Raw genomic sequence first — 12,267 nt, 5'->3', positions numbered from 1 at the left:
CTAACAAGCTATGTCGAAGGCTATTTGAATGAAAGTCCAATAATCAGTGCACTCCATATGTAACAGTTTCTGTGAGTTTGCTGGGAGTTTGAGCTGTGTCACGTGGAGTTCATTTACCGGTCATTGCAAAGACAGAGATCTGGTTTGTTTCTTTGTCTTGTCAACGAGAGGACAACGAGTCCTCTGTCCTCTTTGTGTAAGTTTTGGTCACAAGTCCTTAGGAAGTCAGTTATCAACAACTAGTAGCTCCGGGCAGAATCGAGCCTCCATCTCTCTCGTGATCGATGGTCGATTTCCTGGGGTCTGGAGCTGAATTGGGCTTTGTGAAGGGGATGTTCATTTGATTGAATAATTTGGAAGATTAATTCATCTATATGTCTGCGCCCATGATTGCTACATTATCATAGTTTTCTTTATGTCAAAACAGCAGCGACAAGCCGCAACGCTAATCAGCGGCGCCTCCTAGTGGAGCGTAGTAATTACCAAATTAAGTCACCTCACAGTAGCCTTTGGCAATGTTGAGGTTCCTTGAGGCATACCCTGCTGCCCCAAAGGTTAAAAAGACTTGTTTCAAAATTCTGTTTAGGATATATCCATAGTGGAAGTTTCACAGATACGTTTTTGGTTTGTCAAATGTTGGTTTATATGGAAATATCATATGTAACACAAAGAAAGCTTCTGTACAAAAAAGTACAAAAAGTTTTTAAAACCCAAACTATTCATTTAATTTATATTTTATTTGACAGTTAGCATCATAATAATATGACCTGCATAGAAAGTGTATTTATATATACATGTACATATCAACATATTTCATATAAATAAGATGGTCCATATCTCTAATATATTTACAATTATTTTAAAACATTAAAAACATCATAAAAAAATGTCAGAATTTTTGACTGTTAGCAATGATCGACCATAAATAGCTTTGTAACTTAAAAAGCCTCCATACATTTGATTGCTACAATATCTACTTCTGGATCAAACTTGTTTGCTAAAAGATGGTGTTGCCTCACAATCCATTTCAAGTCCCCAGCTCCATAGACACACACCGCCCGTCTGTGTATCCCAGAGCATGGTGGGTAGGAAGCCCCACTCTTTAGATTTCCTTCATGGTAGCTTCACCAGACTAGCAATTGCGTTCATGTCCGATTGCTTGTACTTAATGTTTGGAGGGTTGGATCCTGGTACTGAAGGCATCCGTTGTAACGTAGCCTACATGTGCTCATCTGGGGGCGTATTACAGAAACATCTTAACTTTAGAATCCTATCTTATCTGTTTGGTAACCATGGCAATTTCAGTTAGGACCGCATTTAGGACAAACGCTATTACAGAAGGACATTTCGTAAGTGCATAATCTTATCTTAACTATGGATAGGAAACGGGTATTACAGAAGCATCCTAACTCGACAAAAAATCCTAAAAGCTGCCTTAACTTTAGGACAACCCCACTGGTGTCCTAACTTCAGTACCGTCGCAAGGGCTGTGCCAAGTGTGCGACCGCACAGGGCCTCGCGCAAAGACGACAGCTGACTTGATGATGTTTAAGTTAATGTTTTTGTCCTTCAAAATACTATAAAACATAGCTTAAAGTGTATTTCGTGATGCCTTATTATTCTGCTTGTTAAAAATGTATTATGCAGTAACTTGCAATAGCCTATTTCTCTGTGCGTGAGACTGTGTGACGGTGATTTAATGCGCATACATGTCAGTCAGCGCGGCAGCGCACGTCAAGTTCATAGAGCTTTATTCCCAGTCCATTAAAATTTCAGATTTTGGCCGCGTCTGAAATGGGTCAATCCATAGATATTACCTAAGAAGTTCAAGTAGGCCTAAATACGCTAGAAATGCACGTTCATTCAAGGATGCATATTTATTGCATGGACGGAGAAATGCGCGCTCATTCAAGGATGCATATTTATTGCATGGACGGAGAAATGCGCGCTCATTCAAGGATGAATATTTTTTGCATGGACGGAGAAATGCGCGCTCATTCAAGAATGCATATTTATTGCATGGACGGAGAAAGCACGCTCATTCAAGGATGCATATTTATTGCATGGACGGAGAAATGCACGCTCATTCAAGGATGCATATTTATTGCATGGACGGAGAAATGCACGCTCATTCAAGGATGCATATTTATTGCATGGACGGAGAAATGCACGCTCATTCAAGGATGCATATTTATTGCATGGACGGAGAAAGCGCGGACGCCTGCATTTCATCTGACGGTACAAAAGTTTTTTAATTTAACACTATTAAAGTTAAATAAGCATAACCTAACTATTAGCTACTCACCTGTCGGAGCATCAGTGAGAGCAATGGCACCGCAGAACGAGTAAAGCCTACTCCATTTCTAGACGTTTTAAACGTTTTTAAATCTGAAAACTGCAAAAAGCAACGAAATTGTCAAACATCCATTTAGCGCATGTTCACAGAGGAAATAGTAGGCCTACTGAAAAACAGCGCTGGTCCTCTCAATAGCCTACTGTCTGTTTATTTTACAGACTGAGAAATCGATTCTGATGATTCAGTGAGAGAGCAAACGCGTTTGACCCATTCATAATTTAGAACATAATTTTAGCGTTAAAATGTGCCCAGTTCAGTTACACAGTTTAACTTCTTGAACCTGCTGTTAAACTGAATATACGATTTTTTTTCTTAAATATCCACATAAACAACAAATTGTTCGTCACTATAGCAACATTATACCCCCGTTAATATACCCCCGGGCCTCGCACATCACGTTCGCACAGGGCCTCGCACCCCCCTTGCGACGGGCCTGCCTGACTTCAAACCTTTATGAAATCCAACGGAAAATTCACAGTACAAAAGACTTGTTCGAGAATGGAGTTACATTTATTAATTATACAAGAAGAAGAGCAGCGACATTTGATGGTGGAGAGACTTTTGGAGGACCCAGACGTGCTGCACTTTGATGATAAAACACTCGTAAGTAATTACAGACTCCCACGACATATGATTCTCCAGTTAGTTGACGAATTGCGACCAACATTACAGAGGCCAACGAGCCGTCACGGAGCATTACCGGTCACTCTTCAAGTGACTAACGCCTCACGTTTTTTTGCAAAAGGCGATTTTCAAAGTGAGGTCGCTTCTATAGCAAAAATGTCACAACCTGGCATATCTAAAATCGAATGCTGCATTCACACCAAAAAGCGAATAGAGTGTCTGGCGCGAGTGATTTCAATGTTAAGTCAATGGAAAGGCGCGTTGACGCGCGTCTGGAGGTCCCGCGGCGCGAAGGACGCGAATCCGCCTCATTCGCGCGAATTGAGCGTCTTGCGCGATACGCGTGTTACACGCGAATGGTCCTTTTGTGCATTCACGCGTTTGAACCGAATTCGCGCCTGATGCCCGAGTTGAAAAATTTGAACTTTGGCATCAATTCCCGCCGCGTTAACCAATCAGGAGCCTGCTAGCTGCGGTCACGTGGTAAAGTTACGTGATGAGAAACCCTGCATAATTTAAAAATACTACTATTGTGTCACAAAATGTAGTTTTAAGACTTTTTCATGTGAGAATGTAGTTGTTTAAAGCTCAAATCTGTGGTTTATTTATAAAGAAAGCACCTATTTAAAAAAAAATAATCTTGTGTTTTTGGAGTTGTGAGATCCAGGCGATCATCGGGCAATCACCGCTCATAATCCCGGCGAGGGCAGCCTTTCCTCGGCCAGTCCTTCTGACGTTTACCGCTGGCTCTGATGTCCTGTAGTGGTGCATCTTGTGTAGATCTAACGGCCGAACTTTGCTCTCATGAATCTATAATTTGTTGTCTGCCAAATCGTTTTGACTGAGGGCAAAGAGAAGTTTCATAACTTTATATTTTAAGGATATTTAAATATACATGCAGTGAATATAATGTAGGAGTTGCCTGGACCACATTTGTGTGGCTATTAATGCTTAATATAAACTTTTGAGTTTTTCCGGACAAGTAGGATGCCGGGGGTAATAGGACTAGTGAATGGCTCACTCTTTCCAATGAAGGCCCCTAGTGGAGAGAATGAGGTGGCGTATGTGTGCCGAAAAGGGTATCATGCTCTCATTGTCCAGGCCATAGGAGATCACAATATGATGATAAGACATTTGGTGGCAAAGTGGCCTGGGTCAACGCACGATGCCTTCATTTTTAATACAAGGTAGGTTAGGGTTTGATTGCAGATTTCATTACACTAATATAAATAGTATAATATAACCATTAATTTAGTGGTGACATAGGCACTAATTTCTTGCCAATTTAAATTAATAAACACTGGGGTTTAATTTTTTTAATTTTTTTAATTTTATTTTTTACAATTATGCTCAATATACAATATCAACTCATTACTAAATTAATTACAATTATTGAAATAGTTAACTTTTTTTTGTTGTTGTTCCTGGCAATACACTATTATGATCATCTGATAAACGTATGTGTTAACTGCATAGTCCTTAATACAAAAGCCTTTATTGCAGTGACATCAATGCATATCTGGAGGAAAGTGGACAAAATGGTTGGCTGCTAGGCGATTCAGGATATCCTTTAAAGCCATTCCTGATGACTCCTGTGATCAATGAGCAAACACCAGCAGAAATGCGGTATGACATGCAGATAGAGATATTTAATCTACTATATAGTGTACTATACTACACTGTACTGCTATAATAATGTAATAGGTAAGCAGAGTTGCCTGTAATATTATATTTTGTTTACAATACAGATATAACCAGGCACATAAAAGATGCAGGTCTAGACAGGAGCGTCTTTTTGGAGTTTGGAAGAGCAGGTATTCCAAAACAAAACCAAAACTAACAAAAACAAAAACTCTTATATGCTGTTGGGTACTGGGGCGACCACATTTTTGCATTTGCTGAAATAATAATAATAATTATAAAAATGTGTAACTTTTAGATGGAGATGTCATGACACTAGTGGAGGTTACCTCCAGTATTCCCCAGAGAAAGTTGCTCTGTTCATCAAAGCCACGGCTGTCTTGCACAACATATGCAGACTAGCAAAACTGCCAGACCCCGACGTAGATGCAGCAGAGGAGGATGAAGCAAGACCTCAACCAGAACCCAGGCCTCTACATAAGGAATCATCTTATTCAAAGATTTTTTGCAAATTAGACGTATTTGTAGAATAACTAATAGCATGAAATAATTTCTTTCATTGATATGTGTGATGTATGTTCATGTGTGGAGAAGGAAGAAGGCGGGGTCGGCGTGACTGGGACGGTCGCTTTATTACTCAGAACTTTTGTAAACAATAAAACAGGCGCTCAGGCGCATCAAAGGCAACAATATACTCAATTTCTCTCAGCTTAATCACTCAATATTTCTCTGCTTCACTCCTGCAGGCAGGCACTCGCGACGTCCCAGTCCAAAGCTCTCTCTCCCCTCTCTCTCCAGACAGCTGCTTTTATGTTCTCTCCACGCCAATGACTGGAACGAGACACAGGTGTTAGTGATCTGCACTTGACCTACTTACTCACCGCTCGTCTCCGCAGTTCCTTGCTCCCGCTACAGACTTCGCAGAACCACGCCCCCTCCGCCACATACCCCCACCGCCCGCACCAGGCCGGGGAGCCATCCGGCCTGTAGCCCCCCCCCCCCCCCCCTTCTGGAGAGGAAGTCAGCCGCAGCCATCTGAGCACCCGGCCTGTGGATCACCTTGAATTTAAAAGGCTGTAAAGCTAGATACCAACGGGTGATCCGGGCGTTGGTATCCTTCATGCGGTGGAGCCACTGCAAGGGGGCGTGGTCCGAACAGAGGGTGAACTCCCGCCCCAGGAGGTAATAGCGGAGGGTGATAACGGCCCACCTGATCGCTAAGCACTCCTTTTCTATGGTGCTGTACATCGTCTCTCTCTTAGAGAGCTTGCGACTGATGTACAGCACCGGCCGCTCCTCCCCCTCCACCTCCTGGGACAGGACTGCGCCCAGCCCCCTGTCCGAGGCGTCCGTCTGCAGGGAAAAAGGGAGAGAGAAATTAGGAGCCTGTAGGAGCGGCCCACCACACAGAGCAGCCTTTATCTGGGTAAAAGCCTGCTGGCTCCGCTCCGTCCACTGAACTGTATCTGGTACCTCCTTTTTAGTTAGATCAGTCAGCGGGCTAGCGAGGTCCGAATAATTAGGTACAAACCTTCTATAATATCCCGCTAGCCCCAGGAACTGTCTAACCTCCTTTTTGGTCTTGGGCCGTGGGCAGGTTGCAAAGGCTGCAGTCTTGTCAATTTGGGGACGCACCTGTCCATGACCCAAGTGGAAGCCCAGATATCTTACTTCCACCCTCCCAACTGCACACTTCTTCGGGTTGGCCGTGAGCCCCGCCCTTCTCAGCGACTTCAGGACAGCGCGCAGGTGCTGCATATGCCGCTGCCAGTTCGCACTGTAGATGATAATATCATCCAAGTACGCAGCAGCATATGCAGCATGCGGCCGGAGAATCCTGTCCATCAGACGCTGGAAGGTCGCGGGAGCCCCGAACAAGCCGAAAGGAAGGGTGACAAATTGGTGTAATCCAAACGGCGTGGTGAAAGCGGTGTTTTCTTTGGACATTGGTGACAAGGGGATCTGCCAATATCCCTTGGTCAAGTCCAATGTCGAATAAAAGCGAGCGGTCCCTAGCCGATCAAGCAATTCGTCCACCCTTGGCATTGGGTACGCATCAAATTTTGACACCGCGTTCACTTTTCTATAATCCACGCAGAACCGAACCGAGCCGTCAGGTTTTGGGACCAAAACTATCGGGCTCGCCCAGTCGCTGCTGGACTCTTCTATTACGCCCATATCCAGCATAGCCTCTAATTCCGCCTGAACGACCTTTTTCTTGTGTTCAGGTAACCGGTAGGGCCGACTGCGAACCACCACGCCCGGCTCTGTCTCAACATGGTGTTGAATGAGGTCCGTGCGACCAGGGAGGGGCGAGAACACGTCAGCAAACTCTGCTTGTAATGTTTTAATGTCAGTGAGTTGCGACGGCGAGAGATGACCCCCCCCGGGCCAGAGCGAGTGATTGAGGCTTTTGAACCGCCTCTGGCCCGAGATCATCCTCTCCGCTCACCACCGTCGCAAGCAACACTGACTCCGCCTCCGACCATTTTTTAAAAGGTTGAGGTGGTATATTTGACGTGCCCCGTCCCTATCTGAGCGCACTACCTCATAGTTGAAATCCCCGACTCGCCGTGTGACCACAAAGGGTCCTTGCCACTTTGTGATTAATTTAGAAGTGGAAGTAGGGAGTAATACAAGTACCTTCTCTCCCGGTGCAAATTGACGAAGCCTAGCCCCTCTGTTGTAAAGCTGTCGTTGTCTGTCCTGAGCCTGTAACAAATTCTCCATTGATAGCCGCCCCAAAGTGTGGAGTTTTGTTCTCAGGTCCAGGACATACTGAATTTCGTTCTTACTCGCGGAAGGTCCGTCCTCCCAAGCCTCCTTAAGGACATCCAGCACCCCCCGAGGCTGGTGCCCATAAAGAAGCTCGAAGGGGGAAAACCCCGTGGAGGCTTGCGGGACCTCGCGAACAGCAAACAACAGAGGTTCTAGCCACCTATCACAATTTTTGGCGTCCTCGTGAACGAACTTACGAATCATGGATTTCAACGTGCGATTAAATCGTTCCACCAAACCATCTGTTTGTGGGTGATAGACACTGGTGCGAATCGATTTAATGCCCAACAACTCGTACAGTTCGCGAATCGTTCGTGACATGAACGCCGTGCCTTGATCGGTGAGAATCTCTTTCGGAATTCCCACCCGGGAGATTAAGGAAAACAGAGCGCTCGCAACACTTTTCGCCGAAATAGTGCGGAGCGGGACTGCTTCCGGGTATCGCGTTGCATAGTCTACCAAGACCAATCCAAAGCGATGCCCGCGTGCTGACCGTTCTAATGGCCCGATGAGGTCCATACCAATTCTCTCGAAGGGGACCTGCACTAGCGGGAGTGGGCACAATGGTGCTTTTGGGGTGGCCGGTGGGTTTACCAACTGACATTCACGACAAGACGCACACCACCTGCGTACATTCTCGTGAATGCCCGGCCAGAAGAAGCGGGCCATTAGACGGTTAAGCGTGGCCGTTTGTCCTAAATGCCCGGCCAACGGATTAGAATGAGCCGCCTGGAAAAGCATTTCCCGGCGGCTTCTAGGTACTAACAACTGGGTTGTATTCTGTTTTGTCTGGGCGTCTTGGGTCACCCGATACAACCTATCTTTTAACACACAAAAATACGGATAAGAGAGCGGCTGGTCAGGGTGGAGGAGGTGGCCGTTGATGGAACGGACCTGCGTGAACGCATTTTTAAGCGACTCATCCTGGGATTGTTCCAGGGGAAAGTCATCGCGGTCTGTGAGAATGGGCATCTCACGAGCGCTCTGTTCCCCCGGAACAGCTCCCAGAGGTCCCGAATCCACCTCTCCCACCTGAGCAACCGACTCTTTCCGGTTTACCTGTTTATCCCAAGAAGCACCCGCACACAAGTGTCCCAACAATTCATTAAAGGCTGTCCAATTGGTCCCCAAAATTAGTGGATGCCGGAGGTGCGGATTAACTGCCACCTCCACACTATGCTTTTGACCCCTAAATAGAATATCCACGGCCAGCAACGGATATTTCACCACCTCCCCGTGCACACACCTCACCGTAACCGTGCGGCCGGTACCCAATGCCTCAGGGCGAATCAGGCTTTGGTGGATAGAGGTCTGGTTACAACCTGAATCGACCAAGGCCTGATACGTACCCCCCTTGATACTCACAGGAATTAGGAACAGCCCAGCTTGATCGGGGGCGGCTTGTGGAGCGTCGGGGACCCGGACCAGTGTCCCGATCTCCATAACGGGACAGCGGTCGATGAAATGCCCCGGATCCCCGCAGCGCCAGCAAGCCGGCCCAGACTTCCCCGCCGCCCTAGTGGCTGGAAGTAGGTCTTGTGATTGACGTGGAGAGAACGCTGAGGCAGATGGGGAGGCGTAGGGTTCCGCGACTGTCGCCCCTCCCCTCTGGAGCGGGCGGGCTGATGCTGGCGGATCGATGGGGCCGCCCGTCCTCCACCGTGGGGCCGGTGTGGGCGGCAACAGCCCACGCGACCTGGGAAGGGGAACAGGCTTGGGGAGAGAAGGGGAAGAAACAGAGGGGGAGAGAGAGAGAGACGCAGATGGTAAGGGCTCGCCGACCCCGTGGCACGCCACCATGTGGTCCTCCGCCAACTGGATGGCCTGGGATAGCGACGTCGGGCGGTGACACTGGACCCACGCGATTAACTGCTCCAGTACCACACGGTCGATGATTCCCTCGACGTCGCCTCCGCCGGCCATCAGCCACTTGCGGCACGAGTCCCGGAGCTGGTGCGTGAAGGGTCGACCGGATTCGCCGAGGGTCAGGCTCCGGAAGCGTTGTCGCTGTTGCTCTGGGCTCTGGCCGACCCGCTGCAGGATGGCGCGCTTCAGGTCTTCATAGTCCAGGAGATTCTGGACTGGCAGTTGGTGTGCAGCTACCTGCGCTTCTCCTGACAACAGCGGCAGGAGCCGCATTGGCCAGTCCGACCGGGGCCACCCCCGGGACTCGGCGGACCTCTCGAAGAGGTCGATGAATGCCTCCGGATCATCCTCGGAGCCCATCTTCTAGAGGTGGATGGTGGCGGCCGAGTCGGTGGTAGACGGGGGGGTGGCCGGAATCTCCCGGACCATCCAGCTCCGGAACAGCTCGCGGTCTTCATGCTGGGCGCGAATGAGGGCCTCAGAACGTTTATCCTGCTCGGCCCTCACGGCCAGCAGATCTTCATGAGTCTGTTGGTGAAGACCGGCGAGCAATGACACCAGGTCCGCAAGCGGCGTCTTTGGCGGGGTCTGCATGGCGGCGGCACTCTTCTTCCTTCCCGGGTTTCGGCACCAGTGTGATGTATGTTCGTGTGTGGAGAAGGAAGAAGGCGGGGTCAGCGTGACTGGGACAGTCGCTTTATTACTCAGAACTTTTGTAAACAACAAAACAGGCGCTCAGGCGCATCAAAGGCAACAATATACTCAATTTCTCTCAGCTTAATCACTCAATATTTCTCTGCTTCACTCCTGCAGGCAGGCACTCGCGACGTCCCAGTCCAAAGCTCTCTCTCCCCTCTCTCTCCAGACAGCTGCTTTTATGTTCTCTCCACGCCAATCACTGGGACGAGACACAGGTGTTAGTGATCTGCACTTGACCTGCTTACTCACCGCTCGTCTCCGCAGTTCCTCGCTCCCGCTACAGACTTCGCAGAACCACGCCCCCTCCGCCACAATATACATTTCATTTAGTTCAATGAACATTGCAGAGAAGAACAAAAAAAAATGGCATGAAATCACTTTTTGAATTATGTTTTTTTATTTATTAAATAAACATTGCGGTGCATAAAAAAGAAAGGAAATGGGTGACATCAATCAAGAAAAACTCAAAACAAAGAAGCCTAAAACATTAAGGATCTACAGTACCTGCCTGCACCTTTTACAAAGCTGTGACCTTTCCAGCTGAAGTCTTTCTTTCTCTAACTCCAACCTCTCCTTCTCAATGGCCACTCGCTCTCTGAACAACTCAAGTTTCTCCCTCTCTATCTCTAGCAACTGTGTTGCATGGCTCGAAGAGGTGACTTTCTGTCTTTTTGCTGTAAAGCAACATAAGCTAAATTACATGCACAGAATTCAACATAGAGACAATGTGAGAATTAATGCATAACATCGTACATGGGGGTAACTGACGAGGCACTGATGTTCCCTCCTCCAGATCTGACAGCTGTATTGTTGACATTTCATGCTGCTCCATCTGCAGTCCTACCTCGTAACCACCAGGGATGCCTGGGTCAATAACCAAATTATAGCTTCATATTAGCACTAACGTTTATTTGCTACCTTAAATCCAAACGTTACAAAACAACTTGCTCTGTGTTGTCTTACCTTCATAATGCACCTTGTCAATGACACCCAACATTCATGTTTCCGAAGGGGTTAATGATGGAGCGTTGCTCGTTCCCCCTCCCGTTTTCTTTATCTCCTTTGCCTGTATAGCAGCTTTCTTTTTAGTTTCACTTGCAAGAGTGGTGAATTTTTTCTTCACAGACTCTGCACTATGAAAAACGGCAGATGCCGCAGACACATTTTACGGCAACTCTTGCCCACTCTCTTTATCTTCGTGAGAGAGCGAAGGTGAAAACTTGCTGAATAAAACAGGCTTTACCTTTTCAACAGAGCTTATCAAAATTTCAATCTCTGCCACACTGAAATTAAAAGCACGCCGTTGTTTCTCCATTTTGATTGTAGGTTTAATGTTACCTCAGAAGCAGTTTGCATGTGGTTCGTTGCTTGGTAACAGACCTGACTGTTGATTACCGAACTCAATGGAGCGGTTTAAGATTTCCTAACTACAGTTAAGATGAGATTTTGTAAGATAGGATAAGAATCCTAAATCAAGTTAAGATTTGCTTCTGAAATACGAATTTGTGAAAAATCCTAAATTAACTTATCATATCTTAAGTTAAGACCTAAGATAGAAAGGTTCTGTAATACGCCCCCTGGACTGTATGTGTCTTTCTCCCATTCCATGAAATCTTGAGTCTCTTTGCTTTTGAAGATGTGATCCAAACTCTCTTGAAATAACAAAGTAAGCATTTCCTGAGAACATATGGCTCAGTATTGGTGGGGGTGACTTTCTAACATTGGTCTTAATCACAACATTTGTAACATTGTGATGATACTGCCAACGCACCTTTTTATACTCTTGGGCCTCGGACTCCAAACTGTTCTTCCCATTCAGGTGTTTTAGAGACTCAACCATTTCTGCATTGGTTTTAATGGGGAAATCAGTGCCACAGGTGTTGAGCAGATACCTCCACTGGACAGGTGACTTGAGCCGATCCTGCATGCAGTTCATGTCCGCTTGAACTCGAGACCAGGAGGCATAGATCACTTTCTCCAGTTTGCTGGCCACAAACACGTTGGTCAGGCAGGACACAATGGCCCTAACTGCTTCTTTAAAGATCTCAGGAGACCTCTGGTCCACATGAACACAGTACACATTGTCAGGAGTGTAAATGGCTCTTAGGAGCCTTTCAAACATCTCAATCTTCTCATGGACCACCATGGAGTAAGCAATGGGGAAATCTTTCTCCTCTTTACTGAGAGAAAGCGTCAGAAACCCTCTGTCTCGGATGTAGGATGGACAGTCCTGAGAGACTGGAGAGGAGATCAGTGTGTCAGGAAGTGAAAGCTAGCCTATCATATACAAAGGGGAAAGGCTA

At 46.9% G+C, this 12,267-nt stretch overlaps 1 protein-coding gene across 1 annotated transcript; it reads right to left on the bottom strand.

Annotated features, from left to right (window-relative positions):
- Window positions 1–938: 938 nt before the first annotated feature.
- LOC307122266 (beta-1,3-galactosyl-O-glycosyl-glycoprotein beta-1,6-N-acetylglucosaminyltransferase 3-like) lies at window positions 939–12,188 on the bottom strand (the record flags this gene model as incomplete). Its single annotated transcript, XM_079810282.1, is given in 5 exon segments — window positions 939–1,122; window positions 1,124–1,218; window positions 2,927–2,935; window positions 11,537–11,609; window positions 11,611–12,188. Coding segments are annotated over 5 exon segments (861 nt in total). The 5' UTR covers window positions 12,111–12,188.
- Between the last annotated feature and the right edge of the window lie 79 nt (window positions 12,189–12,267).

This window comes from Gobio gobio (assembly GCF_949357685.1).
Source record: "Gobio gobio genome assembly, chromosome: 25".
Classification (NCBI taxonomy): domain Eukaryota; kingdom Metazoa; phylum Chordata; class Actinopteri; order Cypriniformes; family Gobionidae; genus Gobio; species Gobio gobio.
This window is presented reverse-complemented; position numbering and strand designations above follow the sequence as displayed.